General features: G+C 36.2%; 1 protein-coding gene across 2 annotated transcripts in view; it reads left to right on the top strand.

The window, feature by feature from the left end:
• The window catches only part of ACER3 (alkaline ceramidase 3), a gene marked incomplete at its 5' end in the record, with an annotated part of 196778 nt that overhangs the window by 130664 nt on the left and 47006 nt on the right, over positions 1-19108 (top strand). For both annotated transcript variants that reach the window (XM_079709508.1, XM_079709507.1), the window contains one exon: positions 8291-8326. In XM_079709508.1, the coding sequence (XP_079565634.1) occupies positions 8291-8326 (36 nt within the window). The remainder of the gene's footprint in view (positions 1-8290; positions 8327-19108) is intronic.

Raw genomic sequence — 19108 nt, 5'->3', positions numbered from 1 at the left:
TTGGAAGTAGAATGGAGAAAATACAAGATATGTTTAACAATGACCTAGAAGAACTAAAGAGCAAACAAACAATGATGAACAGCACAATAAATGAAATTAAAAATTCTTTAGAAGGAATCAATAGCAGACTAACTGAGGCAGAAGAACGGATAAGTGACCTGGAAGATAAAATAATGGAAATAACTACCACAGAGCAGAATAAATGAAAAAGAATGAAAAGAATTGAGGAGAGTCTCAGAGACCTCTAGGACAACATTAAACGCTCCAACATTCTAATTATAGGGGTCCCAGAAGAAGAAGAGAAAAAAAAGGGACTGAGAAAATATTTGAAGAGATTATAGTTGGAAACTCCCCTAATATGGGAAAGGAAATAGTCAAGTCCAGGAAGCACAGAGAGTCCCATACAGGATAAATCCAAGGAGAAACACGCCAAGACACATATTAATCAAACTATCAAAACTTAAACACAAAGAAAAAAATATTAAAAGCAGCAAGGGAAAAGCAACAAATAACATACAAGGGAATGTCCATAAGGTTAACAACTGATCTTTCAGCAGAAACTCTGCAAGCCAGAAGAGAGTGGCAGGACATATGTAAAGTGATGAAAGGGAAAAACCTACAACCAAGATTACCCAGCAAGGATCTCATTCAGATTTGATGGAGAAATTAAAACCTTACAAAGAAGTGAAAGCTAAGAGAATTCAGCACCACCAAACCAGCTTTACAACAAATGCTAAAGGAACTTCTCTAGGCAGGAAACACAAGAGAAGGAAAAGACCTACAATAACAAACCCAAAACAATTAAGAAAATGGTAATAGGAACATACATATTAATAACTACCTTAAATGTAAATGGATTAAATGCTCCAACCAAAAGACATAGACTGGCTGAATGGATACAAAAACAAGACCCATATATATGCTGTCTACAAGAGACCCACTTCAGACCTAGGGACACATACAGACTGAAAGTGAGGGGATGGAAAAAGATATTCCATGCAAATGGAAATCGAATGCTGGAGTAGTAATTCTCATATCAGGCAAAATAGACTTTAAAACAAAGACTATTACAAGAGACAAAGAAGGACACTGCATAACAATCGAAGGATCAGTCCAAGAAGATATAACAATTGTAAATATTTATGCACCCAACATAGGAGCACCTCAATACATAAGGCAAATACTAACAGCCATAAAAGGGGAAATTGACTAACACATAGTAGCGGACTTTAACACCCCACTTTCACCAATGGACAGATCATCCAGACAGAAGATTAATAAGGAAACACAAGCTTTAAATGATACATTAAACAAGATGGTCTTAATTGATATTTATAGGACATTCCATCCAAAAACAACAGAATACACATTTTTCTCAAGTGCTCATGGAACATTCTCCAGGATAGATCATATCTTGGGTCACAAATAAAGCCTTGGTAAATTTAAGAAAATTGAAATCATATCAAGTACCTTTTCCAACCACAATGCTATGAGACTAGATAATAATTACAGGAAAAAAACTGTAAAAAATACAAACACATGGAGGCTAAACAATGCGCTACTTAATAACCAAGAGATCACTGAAGAAATCAAAGAGGAAAACAAAAAATACCTAGAAACAAATGACAATGAAAACGCGATGACCCAAAACCTATGGGATGCAGCAAAAGCAGTTCTGAGAGGGAAGTTTATAGCAATACAATTCTACCTCAAGAAACGAGAAATCTCAAATAAACAACCTACCCGTAGACCTAAAGCAATTAGAGGAACAAGAACAAAAAAACTCCAAAGTTAGCAGAAGGAAAGAAATCATAAAGATCAGATCAGAAATAAATGAAAAAGAATGAAGAACACAATAGCAAAGATCAATAAAACTATAAACGCTGGTTCTTTGAGAAGAGGAACAAAATTGATAAACCATTAGCCAGACTCATCAAGAGAAAAAGGGAGAAGACTCAAATCAACAGAATTAGAAGAAAAAGGAGAAGTAACAACTGACACTGCAGTAGTACAAAGGATCATGAGAGATTACTACAAGCAACTAGATGCCAATAAAATGGACAACCTGGAAGAAATGGAAAAATTCTTAGAAAAGCACAACCTTCTGAGACTGAACCAGGATGAAATAGAAAATATAAACAGACAAATCTAAGCAGTGAAATTGAAACTGTGATTTAAAATATTCCAACAAACAAAAGCCCAGGACCAGATGGCTTCACAGAAAAGTTCTATCAAACATGTAGAGAAGAGCTAACACCTATCCTTCTCAAACTTTTCCAAAGTATAGCAGAGGGAGGAATACTCCCAAACTCATTCTACAAGGCCACCATCATCCAGATACCAAAATGTGACAAAGATGTCACAAAAAAAGAAAACTACAGGCCAATATCACTGATGAGCATAGGTGCAAAAATCCTCAACAAAATACTAGCAAACAGAATCCAACAGCACATTAAAAGGATCATACACCATGATCAAGTGGGGTTTATCCCAGGAATGCAAGGATTCTTAAATATATGCAAATCAATCAATGTGATACACCATATTAACAAATTGAAGAAGAAAAACTATATGATCATCTGAATAGATGCAGAAAAAGCTTTCAACAAAATTCAACACACATTTATGATAAAAACTCTCCAGAAAGTAGGCATAGAGGGAACTTACCTCCGCATAATAAAGGCCATATATGACAGACCCACAGCCAACATCATTCTCGGTGAAAACTGAAACCACTTCCTCTAAGATCAGGAACAAGACAAGTTTGCCCACTCTCACAGCTGTTATTCAACATAGTTTTTAAAGTGTTAGCCACAGCAATCAGAGAAGAAAAAGAAATAAAGAGAATCCAAATCAGAAAAGAAGAAGTAAAGCTGTCACTGTTTGCAGATGACATGATACTATACATAGAGAATCCTAAAGATGCTACCAGAAAACTACTAGAGCTAATCAATGAATTTGCTAAAGTAGCAGGATACAAAATTAATGCACAGAAATCTCTTGAATTCTTATTCACTAATGATGAAAAATCTGAAAGAGGAATTGAGGAAACACTCCCGTTTACCATTGCAACAAAAAGAATAAAATACATAGGAATAAACCTACCTAAGGAGACAAAGGATCTGTGCAGAAAACTATAAGGCACTGATGAAAGAAATTAAAGATGATACAAACTGATGGAGAGGTACACCATGTTCTTGGATTGGAAGAATCAACATTGTGAAAATGACTCTACTACCCAAAACAATCTACAGATTTAATGCAATCCCTATCAAACTACCAATGGCATTTTTCACAGAACTAGAGCAAAAAATTTCACAATTTGTATGGAAACACAAAAGATCCCAAATAGCCAAAGCAGTCATGAGAAAGAAAAAGAGAGCTGGAGCAATCAGGCTCCCTGACTTAAGACTATACTACCAAGTTACAGTAATCAAGACAGTATGGTACTGGCACAAAAACAGAAATATAGATCAATGGAACAGGATAGAAAGCCCAGAGATAAGCCTATGCACATATGGTCACCTTATCTTTGATAAAGGAGGCAAGAATATACAATGGAGGGGAAAAAAACCTCTTCAATAGTGGTGCTGGGAAAACTGGACAGCTACATGTAAAAGAATGAAATTAGAACACTCACTAACACCATACACAAAAATAAACTTAAAATGGATTAAAGATCTAAATGTAAGGCCAGACACTATAAAACTCTTAAAGGAAAACCTAGGCAGAACACTATTTGACATAAATCACAGCAAGATCCTGTTTGACCCACCTTCTAGAGAAATGGAAATAAAAACAAAAATAAACAAATGGGACCTCATGAAACTTAAAAGCTTTTGCACAGCAAAGGAACCATAAACAAGGCAAAAAGACAACCCTCAGAATGGAAGAAAATATTTGCAAACGAAGCAACTGTCAAAGGATTAATCTCCAAAGTATACAGGCAGCTCATGCAGCTCAATATCAAAAAAACAACCCAATCCAAAAATGGGCAGAAATTCTAAGTAGACATTTCTCCGAAGAAGATACACAGATTGAAAGGATGCTCAACATTACTAATCATTAGAGAAATGCAAATCAAAACCACAGTGAGGTATCACCTCACACGGGTCAGAATTGGCATCATCAAGAAATTTACAAACAGTAAATGCTGGAGAGGGTGTGGAGAAAAGGGAATCCTCTTGCACTGTTGATGGGAATGTAGATTGATATAGCCACTATGGAGAACAGTATGGAGGTTCCTTAAAAAACTACAAATAGAACTATCATATGACCCAGCAATCCCACTACTGGGCATATACCCTGAGAAAGCCATAATTCAAAAAGTCATGTACCACAGGTGTTCATTGCAACTATTTACAATAGCCAGGACATGAAAGCAACCTAAGTGTCCATTGACAGATGAATGGGTAAAGAAGATGTGGCACATATGTACAATGAAATATTACTCAGCCATAAAAAGAAATGAAATTGAGTTAGTTGTAGTGAGGTGGATGGACCTAGAGTCTGTCTTACAGAGTGAAGTAAGTCAGAAAGAGAAAAACAAATACCATATGCTAATACATACGTATGGAATCTAAAAAAAAAAAAATTGTCCTGATGAACCTAGGGGCAGGACAGAAATAAAGACGCAGGCATAGAGAATGGACTTGAGGACACGGGGAGGGGGAAGGGTAAGCTGGGACAAAGTGAGAGAGTAGCACTGACATATATACACTACCAAATGTAAAATAGATAGCTAATGGGAAGCAGCTGCATAGCACAGGGAGATCAGCTTAGTGCTTTGTGACCACCTAGAGGGGTGGGAAAGGTAGGGTGGGAGGGAGATGCAAGAGGGAGGGGCTATGGGGATATATGTATTCATACAGCTGATTCACTTTGTTATACAGCAGAAACTAACACAACATTGTAAAGCAATTATACTCCAAAAAATATGTTTAAAAAAATTTACAACGCTTTGTAACACTGGGCTTTTTTTTTCCTCAGTAAAAACAAAAGAATAAACATTTATTATATTATACCCTAAAAGTTACAATTGATTTGTCTGTTTGACATTTAAAATCTGTCAATATGCAAATTCTTTTTAAGGGGGAGGGATAGATTGGGAGTTTGGGATTGACATGTACACACTGCTGTATTTAAGGTAGGTAACCAACAGGGACCTACTTATAAAAAAATAAAATTTAAAAAGAGATAAAATGAGAATATCTCATTTTGTAATGTCTAAGGAATTCAATAAGAATCAACATTTTAAATAAAAATTTAAATTTATACATGTAACGTGTACCACATGATGATTTAATATACATATACATAGTGAAAATATTACTACAGTCAAGCTAATTAACATATCACATAGTTACTGTATCCTGTGTGTGTGAAGAAAGCACCTGAAATCTACTCTTTCAGTAAATTTCCAGTATTCAGTATTATTAACTATAGTCACCATGCTGTACCTTGGAACATTGACCACTCTGAGGGTCAAGTGAAAGAGGTAGAGCCAACAAAGGAGGTAATCAGAGGTGTAGGAAAACCAGGAGAGCTTGATGTCACAGAGTACAAAGAGGTGTCTAGAAACGGTACCAGTTGCCTCTGAGAGGCTGAATAAAATGAAATTGAGGTTTGACCCGTAAAAAAGACCAAGTAACCTTAATGAGGGTACTGTCCACAGCAGATTGATGAAGGCAGGAGCTAGATTTCAGTGAGTTGAGAAGGTGAAAAAGAGATTGAAAGAGCAAAGATATTGTATTTCCTTATGTTTCTACATTGCCCTGCATAGTCCTTTGCATACATACTTGTTAATCAGGAAAGAGTCCTAGAATTTCAGAGGTGAAAGGCAGTCTTGTTACTATATAAAAGAAGAGACTAATGTCCAGAGAGTTTTAGTGACTTGCCTGACCAACCAAATTTATATGGAGAATTGGTGGTAGAGTCAAGACAACTTACCTTTGTAAGTTAAGAGCTGATGTGGCTGAAAACTTAGGCTTGGGAGTCAGTCATATCCGAGTTTTGACCAACACTGTTATTTAATAACTGTGGGACTTTGGGTAAGTTACTAAAGAGAGAGGTAACTCTACTTTAGTTTTCCTCATCTGTAAAATTAATAATAGCATACATTTCACATTAGTTGTAAGAATTAATACCTGGCACATAGTGAGGACTCCATAATTCTTTTGCCTTAAAAAATGCTTTTAAGAGGCATGCCCTTCTGCCTTTCTTTTATTAGTAACAATGAGAATCTGAAATTATGTGAAGGAAAATTCGTATTTTGAAATAACAAATTTCAGAGATTAAAAGCATTCTGCCTTACTGAATTTAGAGTTATATAAATGTTCATACACATCTTACTTAATTTGTTTTTTAAAATTTTTGGCTGTATTGGGTCTTCGTTGCTATGCACGGGCTTTCTCTATTTGTGGTTAGTTGGGGCTACTGTTCGTTGCAGTGCACAGGCTTCTCGTTATCGTGGCTTCTCTTGTTGCAGAGCACGGGCTCTAAGCATGAGGGCTTCAGTAGTTGTGGCTCACGGGCTCTAGAGCACAGGCTCAGTAGTTGTGGCTCATGGGCTTAGTTGCTCCATGGCATGTGGGATCTTCCCAGACCAGGGCTCGAACCCCTGTCCCCTGCATTGGCAGGTGGATTCTTAACCACTGCGCCACTAGGGAAGCCCCTACACATCTTACTATTAAAGCTCTATGGGTGCTTCAAGGAAATAATCTGCTCTTGCTGTGGTGAGGGAACTTCCTCCAGGAATAAGAAGTTCTATAGACAAATGATAAAATTACATGAAATTTATGAGATCAGCACTACATTAAATGAGGCTGTAGAGATACATAAGAACCATCCTTTCTGTCAAAAAGATTATTGCCTTGTAGGGGAGAGAAACAAACTAATAAATGCCGTAAAGTTTATATATGGACAGTCAGGTAAAGAGGATGAGTGATGGATTCTGCTTAGCAGAGAAGGAGTCAGAAAAGATTTCAAAAAAGAGGTATAGTTTGAGCTGAATCTGGAAAGTTGAGTGTTTACCAGCAGGGGGCAATTTCTGAACAAAGTAAAGCACAGCATGTTTAAAGATACAGAAGCATGAAACTAGCATATTTGTTGGAGCCTAGGATGAGCAAGAGACAAGAGGAGAGGAATAAGACTAAGCAGAAAGGCCGGAGCAAGATTATGGAAGACTTTGAAATTTGGACTTCGTCTTGCAAGTGATGGGAGTCATTTCAGGGTTATGATTTAAATTTTGACTCCTCTCTACCATGTCATTTTAAAGGTGTACTGTTTTTCGTTTTTTTAATTAATTAATATATTTTTGGCTGCGTTGGGTGTTTGCTGCTGCGTGCGGACCCCTCACTGCGGTGCCCCTCCCTCTGCAGAGCACAGGCTCCAGGCGCAGGGGTCCCAGCAGCTGTGGCTCCCGGGCTGTAGAGCAGGCTCAGCAGCTGTGGCACTCTGGCCCAGCTGCTCCGCGGCATGTGAGATCCTCCCGGACCCCAGCTCGAACCCATGTCCCCTGCACTGGCAGGTGGACTCCCAACCACTGCGCCACCAGGGGAGTCCCTAAAGGTGTACTCTTATAGGGCAATAAATGCTTGCAATAAGTAGGCATTGAACTTAATCACCCACATGACAGTGGAGCCTAAAATTAGGGTTTGTGTAACTTTCGTGTATCTAGGTGAATGAATTAGAGGTTTTCAGCAGCAGAAGAAAGGACAAGAAATTTGTTTTAAATGTTTTCACCTATTAGCACATATTATGTGCTAGACACTTGCACGTATTTTGGCTTATTATTGCTCGCCACTGTTATTCCCATTATCCAGATAAGGAAAAATGAGTCTTTTGGTTAAGTGACTTGCTCAGGCATGTAGCAAGTAAGTGGCAGTTTGAAATTTAGCTCCTGTCTCTTTAAGTCCAGCGTTCTTGCTGCTGTAGAATAGATCTGCTACAGGGATTGTCAGCGTAACTTCTTCAGCCCTCATGAGTTATCCACGCATCTCTGCCTCTTCTTGATGCTGATGCAGAGGCCAAGAGGCCAGAGTAATCCACAACAGCTTTGAAGCATTTAGTTTACCATGATGAAGTGAGCACTGGGGCACACCCACCTGTAGGTAACAGCCCTTTTGTGGCATGCCACCTAATCTGATTGGTTTTACATGGCTGGAGTCAGATCTAAGAAGCAAGACTAGGGAAGCAGGAGATGTTTGAGATTTGCAGAGTAGCAGGAATAGGTTTTCTTTCCCCTTTGTGATGCACTTCATTTACATGTATTTCTTTTAATATTTTTCAGGTTTACCTTAAGGTAAAGGAGCCTGTATTCCATCAGGTAATTTTTAAAAATTATTACACATTTTATTATTTAACCTGCCTTGTGTTTTCCTTTTCTACTAAATTATATGCATATACAACTTCTGTAAATGAAATGGTAGATGTTTTAGGAAAGAACAGTGTTTAAAACAGAGATTACAAACAAGTTCCTACAGAAGCACATGTAAGCAAAATAGGAATATACCAAGAACAGTCAATGCCCAGGCCACACTGGCTAGTGGTAGATAGTCATGCAGGTGCAACATTGCTCTTATAAGCAGAAAAAAAACCAGGAAGCATTATACACATGCACATGTAAACAGTCTTTTTTATGACATTATTTCCTAGAAAAGATAAGGGGAAAATGCTCAAGGAATGTTCAGTCTAACATATTTTAAGTAGTTTTTTGAGGTGGGCAGTTATTTATATTGAGGGAAACAAACATAGGAAACTTTGGTATAAGAAATAATAACAAGTGCATCCTAGAATGGAACCAGAGTAAAATGAAGTATCAGACCCTAAATAAAGAGAGCTATTATTTATTGAGTGCTGTGATGTGTCTGGTCACTATGCTTATTACTACATAGACTCTAATCTCCCCAGCAGTCCTACAAATTATGAATTACTGTCTACATTTTAAGGGAAATGAGCTCAGAGATACTAGGTAATTAGTCCCAGAGTTACACAGTTATTAAGGGACAGAGCCAGGGCTGTAACTAGATTTGTTTGACCCCTGTCATCCTTCTTTTAACAAAGCGGGTAGATAGATAGATAGATAGATAGATAGATAGATATGATAGATAGGTAGATAGATAAAGGATAAATAAGCACGCAAACAAGCACACATTTCAGGAGGATTAGAGGCCTTGTACTTTTAGAATATTTTGTGTTTATATAAAAAAGTAAATGTTACTATAATCTTTTAAACTTAAACTAGACAATACCACCTGAAATCTGTTTCTTGAAGAAATAAATTCCAAATCCACGTTATTGTGCCTTGCTTTTTTCCACAGGCCAGCTGAAAGTAGATGTACTAACGTAGATATTATTGGGGGTGGGGCATCCTCACTTTCCTGTTTATTATAGCTTGAAGTGATGTCATTATATATTTACCCCTTTATTAGAAATATTTATTGACACAGTGTAAAAAATGAAGTTTATTTGCGTGAAGAATACTTCAGTTTTTATAAACTTATTTGCTTTTATAAGAAAGAAAAATAATAAACACAAAAGAACAAAATTTGGAAATTTTGAGTTAAGTTTTCTAAGTTTATTACCATTCAGTTTTCTGTTTTGTGTTTTTGACTTGACACTGTGTTTATGTAATAAAAGGAACAAACTATTCATATAACTTTTCATGCTGCAATTTCCATGTGTTTTTCTAGTAATAAATATTTTCTTTTCTGTGTATAGGGAAGATATATAGATATCTGTGTATGCTGATAGGAAGGTAGGCAGGATGAAAACTTATAGCTATGGCTTATTTCCTAGGCTTAGAGATTAAAAATCAGGATAGGGAAGTGAAGAAGTAAAGGAATGCTAGGGTGAAGTAGATAAGCAATCTGAAGGTAAGACATTCATTCATTCATTCATCAGGTGTTTACTGTGTACTTTCTCATTACCAAATTCTGACCTGGAATTTGGAAATAAAGAGGCAGTAGAGCACAGACTTCTAAGATCCAAAGTGAGGCAGACCTGGATTCAAACTAGTCTCTCTGCTTATTCACAGTATACTCTGGATAAGTTACTTAACTTCTTTGAGCTTTGGTTTCCTCGTTATTCAGCAAACACTTTTTAAGTGCCTTCAGTATGCCCAGTGCTGTACTAGGCACAGGAGATGTACAAGTAAGTGAAATAATGAGGTCTCTTGCTCTTATAGAGCTCATAGACCGCATCTCTAAAGTCAGTATAATAATATCCTATAGTTGTCTGAGTATTAAATGAAATAATGCATTTAAACCTTAGCACATAGTAAAACACTCAGTAAATGTTACCTAATATTAATATACTAAAGCACGTAAGACATGGCTGCTGGTCTCAAAGAACTCACTATCTGGTCAGGAAGATTGACTTGTAAAAACGTGTTTGCAGTATATACGTTTTGTAATGAACATGTAAAAGTAGTACTAATGTAGGCAAGGGCACAGTCTGTCTGTTTAGATGACTAAAATAGGATTACAAAATACACCTAGTGCATGTAGCTAAATTATTACTTACTCTAGTACTGAAGAACAAGTTAAGGAAAATAGCCCACTAGTTTGACACAATAGTATTCATCGCTGCTTTGTAAAGTTTTATTTAAAGAGACCTTTGCCTCAAATGTCTAATCTAGAGTATCGTATGCTGGTCTGTTAAGTAATTAGAATTGATACTTTCTATTGATATTTATACTTAAGGCTTAAAAAAAAATCTTTCCCTAATTATTTTCTGGGTATCATTCTTAAGAAAAGAGAACTTCTTTTTCTGAGAATCTTCTAATTGTCAAAGTTTGGAGTATTACTCTCAATTCTTTCAGGTAACTTGATATTTTTATGTGTAGAAACTTAGAAAAATTGTTTTAGAATTTATAAGTAGAAAATTGTTTTGAAATTTGTGACAAGATTTACAATATTTTTCAAGATCTTAAAAATAATGGAAAAGGAAAGAAAAGCAATGTGGTCTAATCTAAAGGAGCTCTGATTAAGACTGGAATCTTGATTTCTTACCACTTTGATTTGTTGAGGTTCAGAATCTCGATTTCTTGCCATTTTGTTATCCACCGACAAATTTCTTGCTGTACCTATTCTTCAGTATCTTCATCTGTAAAATGTTCAAAATAAGGAAAGGTACTATTTCACAAGGATTATATAAAAATAATTAAGGTAATGCAAAGCACAAGGCAATAAACATACGAATACTGTGTGATACTAAAAGTACTTTGTAAGATGTGCATAAATTTCTGCCTATGATGACCATGGAAAGCTTCTAAAAGGAGATATTTGAGTTGAGCTAGAGAGATAAGTAGTGATAGTACAATTAAAAGTATCTGTCACAACAAGGATGATTGTCTTACTAACCAGATTAGCTTCCCTGAGGGAGAATATACTGATAACACTTCTACTTTACTGTATTAAATCCAAGGTGATCCAAACATCTCCAAAAAGAGAGCCAAATGCCATTTATTCATTTTGATGGCCTTGCAAAGGATAATACTCAGATCACATAGCTGTCACATTCAATAGAAACCCCAACATATCTTAAGAAAGAAAACAAAAAGAAAAGCATACATGAGAATAGACTAAAAGAACATTTAAGAAGTTATTGAACCCTCTTAAAGTAGCTAATTGACAAATCAGTAGTTGAGTATCTCAGATGAGATCTCATCTAATGTCTCAAAGAGCACTGTTGCTTAAAATCTTCTTGCCAAAGTAGATGTCTCTGAAAGATTGTTTCTAGACATGACATACCAGTATTTTATTACTACCCCTTCTAATTTGACCTTCAAGGTTTGCAAGAAAGAACACTATGTAAACAATTTGAAAAACAGGAACTTAAGTAGATTTTTAAAAATTCTATTATGTTTCATTTTTGCCATTTTATTACAAATTAGGGTAGACGGAAACTACTGTATAAGCACACTTGGAAAAGAAGATGACTTTTTTAGTATCTACTATGTGCTAAATATTATATATTCTTTCATATAGTTTATATAGATTGACTCACTCATTATCTTACTAAAATATCAACAAACCTGTTTAGGAATTATCTTCATTTTATAGGTAAGATAACTGAGAGTCAGAAGGGCTTAATTAATTTGCCCAGTGTTTCTGAACTAGTTAGTGGCAGAACTGGAAATGGAAACCAGATCTTTTTTTTCCCCCCCAAAGCCCATATTGCTTTTATGATATGATATGTCCTTATAGCAGATTACTTTGGAATCTAGTTTATTGTCAGATGTTTTTCAAAAGAATGAAAAATACGATTTAGATTTTTGTGCAATAATGAACTTGGAAAAATGTGAAGACTGAATATGTAAAACTTAGGTATAGCTGTGGTTTACTTTAAGTAAACTTCAATTCAGTTATCAATTCAAAAAACTGCCCGAAGTCAAATAGAAGTGAAGTACTTTGGGAATAAAAAGAGATTAAATAATTTTTATAGAAGGATTTCAGGAAGGCTTCACATAGGAAGTGACATTTGAGCAGGATTTATTTGACCATGGAACCCTTTTTTGTTGAATATCTCTTAATATCTCTCAGCACGGTGGTATTCTGGGGGACTGTTTGGGAAATCCTGTGCTAAATACGAGATCCTGCAGAACATGAGAAGAGAAAGAAGGCTGGAACCAAACTGTGAATCACTGGCTGTCATGCTAGAGTTTGAAACTTATGATTTTGCCATTGACAGAGGCATAAAATTATGATATCTGTTTCAGATAATTCTGACAGTTGTATGTAGGATGGATTAGAAGGCTGTATAGTTTGGGCAGAATTAAGATTTTAAACCAGTTCTGAATATACCTACAAAAACTATGTTTTTACCAATAGACCACATTGCCTTATGAGACTTATGAAATTGTTTTATAGTTTAAAAGTAATATCTACATTTAGCTTATTACTATTTAAACTATCCTCTAAGTATGTAGGAAGCACCAACCTTTTAGCCTTATCATATGAGAATAAATTTATATATTAACTCCCAAAATAAAATGCCTCTTACATCCCTATTTTGACTATGATTATAGAAATATGAAACCACAGTCACCTAGTTCAGTCCCTTCATTTTACAAATGGGAGTCCAAGGCTAAGATAAGTGACTTATTCAAGGTCATGTACTGAGGCAGTAATCAGGTGGTAGAAAAATCTAGAATCCCCCAACTGCAGCCCTTGGCTTTTTCTGTTAGAGGTTCTCTTTACTGTGTTTGGGCAATTGAATGAGTCCATTACAAACTCCAAATGCTGAAATCCCATTACCTATTACCACCATAGGTTCCCACTCACTGGGGCTTTATCCACAAATCCCTGCCTGATCTCCCATCCTAATAAACTGTTCGTGACCACAGGTGAGCTGAGTGCCTTTCTCCTGGAGTTAAAGACTTGAGCTCCCTCTGCGCATTCAATGTGAAGCTAATAATTATTCTAACGGGTTAGAATGGAATTCTTTCTTTATCTTTTAAATATCTTTTATTTTTAAACAATATCAAACTTACAGAAAAGCTGCAAGAATGATAAAAAGTTTTCCACCTGAACCACTTGAAAGTATACTGTCAACCTGTTGGAGCATGATGACTTATGATAGTGTCTATTAGACTTCTCCATTGTAAAGTTATTCTCTGTCCCTTCATAATTAATAAGAACTTTGTAGTAAAGTACTCTGAGACTTACGAAAATACTCTTAATTATTAAACTTTGAATTTATTTATTTTTATTTCTATGGACTCTCTCTTGTATTCCTGTTTTATTCAATGAGTTATGCTTTGTTACTATTGTGGTTTATTTTGGTGTAAAAATTGTCTCAGATTTGGCAAGTGGAGCACTTTCAGGCCGGTGTCTGTGTCCTTTTGACCTGTTCCCATCGTTCTTTGAATATCTCTTACTTTTTGGCACAAGAAGATGTTCTTGACTCATCTTGTTCTTTCCCTGCTCTAGGCCTGATCTCCATGGAGGCTTAGTTTCTTTTGAGTGGAGAATGGAATTTAGAAACCAGATCCACGTACTAGATATGTGATTACATGTGTCTCTCCTTTATTAGACTGAGCTCTTTGAGGTCAGGAATAGGGTGTCTTTTCATCTTTGAATGATGAATGAATGTCTTGTCCAATGGCTTTCATTCAGTCGGTGTTCAATAAGTATTGGGTTGGCCAAAAAGTTTGTTTGGGTTTGTCTGTAAAATCTTACGAACAAACCCGAACGAACATTTTGGCCAACCCAATACTTGGTAGAAAATAAACTGGTCAGTTATTTGGAACTCCTCTCCATGTTTTGGCTTAATCCAAGGAATAGACCATAAGGAATGAGTCTATTCCTTAGTGGAGAATGTTAGCTCTGAAGAAATATTGTAAGTCAGTCTCTCTCATTATCAAAATAATTATTGTATATCTACAGTTTCCAAGGTCCCACACTACAGCCCCATCCCACTTAATTTGCCCTGTTTACCTCTCTTTTTCATCTGTCTTCAAATCTTTCCACACAGGCATCTTAATGCCAAGTCACAGAACCAAAAATTGTTTTTCTACTTTGCTCGAGATACTTTTCTTTTTACTGATAAACAAAATCACAACATGCTTTTTTCCTAGGCTATAGGCTACTTAAGGATAAATACCAGGTCTCAGTTTACACACAGCATATTTCTATGATGCTTTAGCAGGGAGAAAACACTAATAATATTTTTATAGTCTTTGGAGTTTGAAGATCAAAAAAATTATTAAATATGGAAAGATGAAAATTCCTTGTAAAAATATTTTTAGATGAAAATTGCAGGGAGTGGAAAAGTATGTATTCTATTATATTTTTATTTAAAAAATGACTTACTTTAAAATATGCATAGAGGGCTTCCCTGGTGGCGCAGTGGTTGAGAGTCCGCCTGCCGATGCAGGGGACATGGTTTCGTGCCCCGGTCTGGAAAGATCCCACATGCCGCGGAGCGGCTAGGCCCGTGAGCCATGGCCGCTGAGCCTGCGCGTCCGGAGCCTGTGCTCTGCAACGGGAGAGGCCACAACAGTGAGAGGCCCGCGTACCACAAAAATAAAATAAAATAAAATAAAGCATAGAAAAAAGGTTATGTGGACACCTCTAGCTTCAAGAAAGCCTGGGAAATCAAGATTTTATAGCTGGACATATTGCCAGCCTAATAAAATCAGTCTTCTATAAAGACAGAGGCAAGAATAGATACTGAGTAGGCCACTAGCAGGGTCTGCTTCAGATTCCTAGGGGAGAATCAGAATGTATAGGGTAGAGGTGCTTGTGAAGAGAAGAAAATTCATTTGAAAAATCCCCATTGCACTTCCAGTGCATACGTTCTTATCCAGCATTTATTATGTTTAACATACTCGCTGAACAATCCATTTCTTTTGACTTCTCTATGCTGATGAGTCATAAATCTGTTAATTCAGCTCAGTTTTTTCTTCTAAGGTTTAGACCCAGATATCCAACTCCTGCTAGAGATCTCCACTTGGATATCTAACTGGCACCTCAAACTCGAAACATATCCAGAAATGAAGTCAACATTTTTAGCCCCTGTCTTTCTTTTCATATTATTCTTTAACACAATAAACAATTTCACTATGCACCCAACTGCCTAAGTCATAAACCAGGCTATCATTGATTTTTCCCAACTTATACTAACTCACATATCAAATTAATTATCAGTCTAAGCCCTAAATATTTCCCTAATTTATCCATTTTTCTCCTTTCCCAGTAACACTACCCTAGTTCAGGCCCCATGTCTCACCTAGGTCACTGCAATACTTTGTCAGTGGTCTGTTTTCCATCAGTCTTGCCTCCTCCTAATTCATTCTCCACCTATCGTGACAGGGACATCTTTCTAATACATGAGTGATCATTTTGAGCTACTGCTGAAACTTTCATTGACTTTGCATTGTTCTTAAGATAAAGTCCAACTCCTTAACATGACTTGAAAAGCCAGACTTGACCTCTGCTTACCTTTCTGACTTCATTTTTCCCACTCTTCTCTCCAACAATATATTCTAGACAGCATTACTTTTTTCTAGTCCCCAGAATGTAAGCTATGACCGTTACTGTCTTCCACCTTCTCTTAATAATGTTTGTTATTATTAATAATGCTTGTCCTACTAATACTTCAGTTATAAAATTAAACATTAAATCCTCCAAAAAGTCTTTTTTTTCTTCCAGTTTTGTTGAGACATAATTGACATACAGCACTGTATAAGTTTAAGGTGTACAGCATAATGATTTGACTTACATACAACATGAAACGATTACCACAGTAAATTTAGTGAACATTCATCATCTTATATAGATACAACATTAAAGAAATAAAAAAATTTTTTTTCCTTGTGACAAGAACTCTTAGGATTTACTCTCTTAACAACTTTTATATATAACGTATAGCAGTGTTAATTATATTTCTTATGTTGTACATTACATCCCTAGTCCATGGAAGTCTTTCTGACCTGCATAAGTTTGGATTAGGTGGCCTTCCTATGTGCTTAGAAAATAACTCTGTTCAGTCCCTATCACAGAGTTAAAATACTACATTTTAACTGCCTGGTTACTTATACCTCTCTTTACTAGATTGTATGCAGCGAGGGCAGGGATCATGCCTTTCTTGTTCACGATTATAGCAGCATGGCTGCAATTATTGATTCAGGTGGGCAATCAGTCTCTAATAAGCTTTCATCTAATACTGTGTTTACTTAGCTTTATTGTAGAATACTAGGTCGAGGATACAGCAAGTGTAACGTTTTCATCTCATCAGGAGATTCAGCGCTATCCTTATACACAGCTTCTTTTGCCCTCTCATCCACATAAGTTGTGTACATCTGCCAGGGATGAGAGCTAAGTGTAGTGGAAGTCACTGTAACATGCAGAAGCTACAGCCCCTTTTTTATTTCTTTTTTTTTTTCCCCTACCATTCTTTATAATAGGCATCTTTTATACTGTTCTAATGCAGGCCCCAAGCCTGCAACCTAGGTGCAGTCCTTCACAACAACAAAAGCAGACACAACATTCCCCATTTATCTTAACTGTTGTATTCAAGGCTGGGAGACTTGAGGTCATATGCAGCCAGGCCTACATCATCCCAGGCTGGATATTAGTTAACCCTTTACCCAGACCATGATGTCCCCAGGGTCTAGTACAATGCTCAATACATATTTCTTGGATTCCATTTAATAGACCACAAGTAGTAGGCGGAGTCATAGCAGGGCCTTATAAGAGAGTCCACCTAAAACATCAGGGTATAGAAAGGTTGAAAGTGAAAGTATGGAAAAATATATATACCATGCAAACACTAAGCAAAAGAAATATGGTATAGTTATTTTAATATCAGACAAAATAGACTTTAAGGGGAAAATATTTCTATTGATAGAGAAGGATTACTTTGTAGTATTAAAAGTATTCAATTCAGAAAATTGTATTAATTTAAAACTTGTATGTACCTTTAATATATATAATACCTCAACATATATAATGAAAAAAAAAGACTGAACTAGAAGAAAAAATAGAAAAATCTATAATCTTTTGGGATTTTAATATACAACTCTCAGTAACTCAAGAAGATATAGAAGATTTAAACTGCTTGATTAAAAAACTTGACCTATAGAGCAAATGTAAAATACTGTACCCAACAATTGCAGAAACACTTTGTTTTTCCACATTTACAAAAATTGACCATACACTTGCTCATACAGTAAGTCTTAACAAATTTCAAAGGACTGTAATCAGAATATAATTTCTGACTGTAATGCAATTATGTTAGAATTTAAGTAATATAATTTTAAATAATATAGATCAAAGAAATATAGAAATTTCCAATCATAGAAATTGGAAAATATTTTGAATTGCATCAATGAAAATAAATACATGTTAAAACTTGGGAGACCTTCTGGTGGTCCAGTGGGTAAGACTCCATGCTTCCAATTCAGGGGGTCCGGGTTCGATCCCTGGTCGGGAAACTAGAACCTGCATGCATGCCGCAACTAAGAAGTCCGCATGCCACAACTAAAGATGCCACATGCCTCAACAAAGATCCCATGTACAGCAACCAAGACCCAGAGCAGCCAAAATAAATATATATATGTATATAAAAGAATGGCTACATTAAAAAAAAATTGGATTCAGCAAAATTCATATTTGGAGGGAAATATCTAGCCTTAAAATGTGTGTACCAGGAAAAAAAGGCTAAAAAAGGAAGGATATAGCGTATATTTCAAGAAGTGAAAGATAAAAGCAAAAAGGAATACAATAGAAAACAAATATACTATGGGGAGCATCAGCAAAGCCAAAAGTTGCTTCTTTAAACAGACAAGTAAAACTAACATACCCTTGGTGAATTTGATCAAGAGGGGAAAAGGCAAGCACAAACAATATCAGATATGAAGGGACTTCCCTGGTGGTCCAGTGGTTAAGAATCCATCTTGCAGTGCAGGGGATGCCAGTTCGATCCCTGGTCGGGGAACTAAGATCCCACACGCCACGGGGCAACTAAACCTGCCCACCACAACTACTGAGGCTGTGCATCACAACTAGAGAGCATGCGTGCCACAACTAATCAGCCCATGTGCTCTGCAGCCCGCGCACCACAACTAGAGAGCCTGTGCACCTCAACTAATGAGCCCGCGCACTGTGAGATCTCACATATCACAGCTAGTGAGCTCATGCATCACAATGAAAGATCCCACGTGCCGCAACTAAGACCTGACGCAGCCAAAAAATAAATAAATATTAAAAAAAGAAGAAATGAAAAAGTGATATCACATCAAGTCCTGGCGACATTAAAAAGTTAATTAAATATTATGAACAACTTTATGCCAATAAATTTACATTTTTCATTTTTATTTTTTAAATGGACAAATTCCCAAAAAATGTATAACCTGTAGAAACTTACAGAGAATACAAAACCTGAATTATCCTATAACAATGAAAAGTGGTTCAATCAGTAGTCAGAAATTTGTGTGCGAATATGACTTTGCTAGAATGTTTACCACACATTAAAAGAAGAAATAATTCCAGTCTTACACAGATTCTCATAGTGAATTGAACAAAAAGAAGAGATACTCTCCAACTCATGTATGAGGCAAGCAAAACTTTAATACCAGTAAGGAGAGTTTGAAAGAGTTAAA

Source organism: Hyperoodon ampullatus (genome assembly GCF_949752795.1).
Source record: "Hyperoodon ampullatus genome assembly, chromosome: 7".
Lineage (NCBI taxonomy): Eukaryota > Metazoa > Chordata > Mammalia > Artiodactyla > Ziphiidae > Hyperoodon > Hyperoodon ampullatus.
Note: the sequence above shows the minus strand (reverse complement) of the source record. Positions and strands in the feature narration are given on the sequence as shown.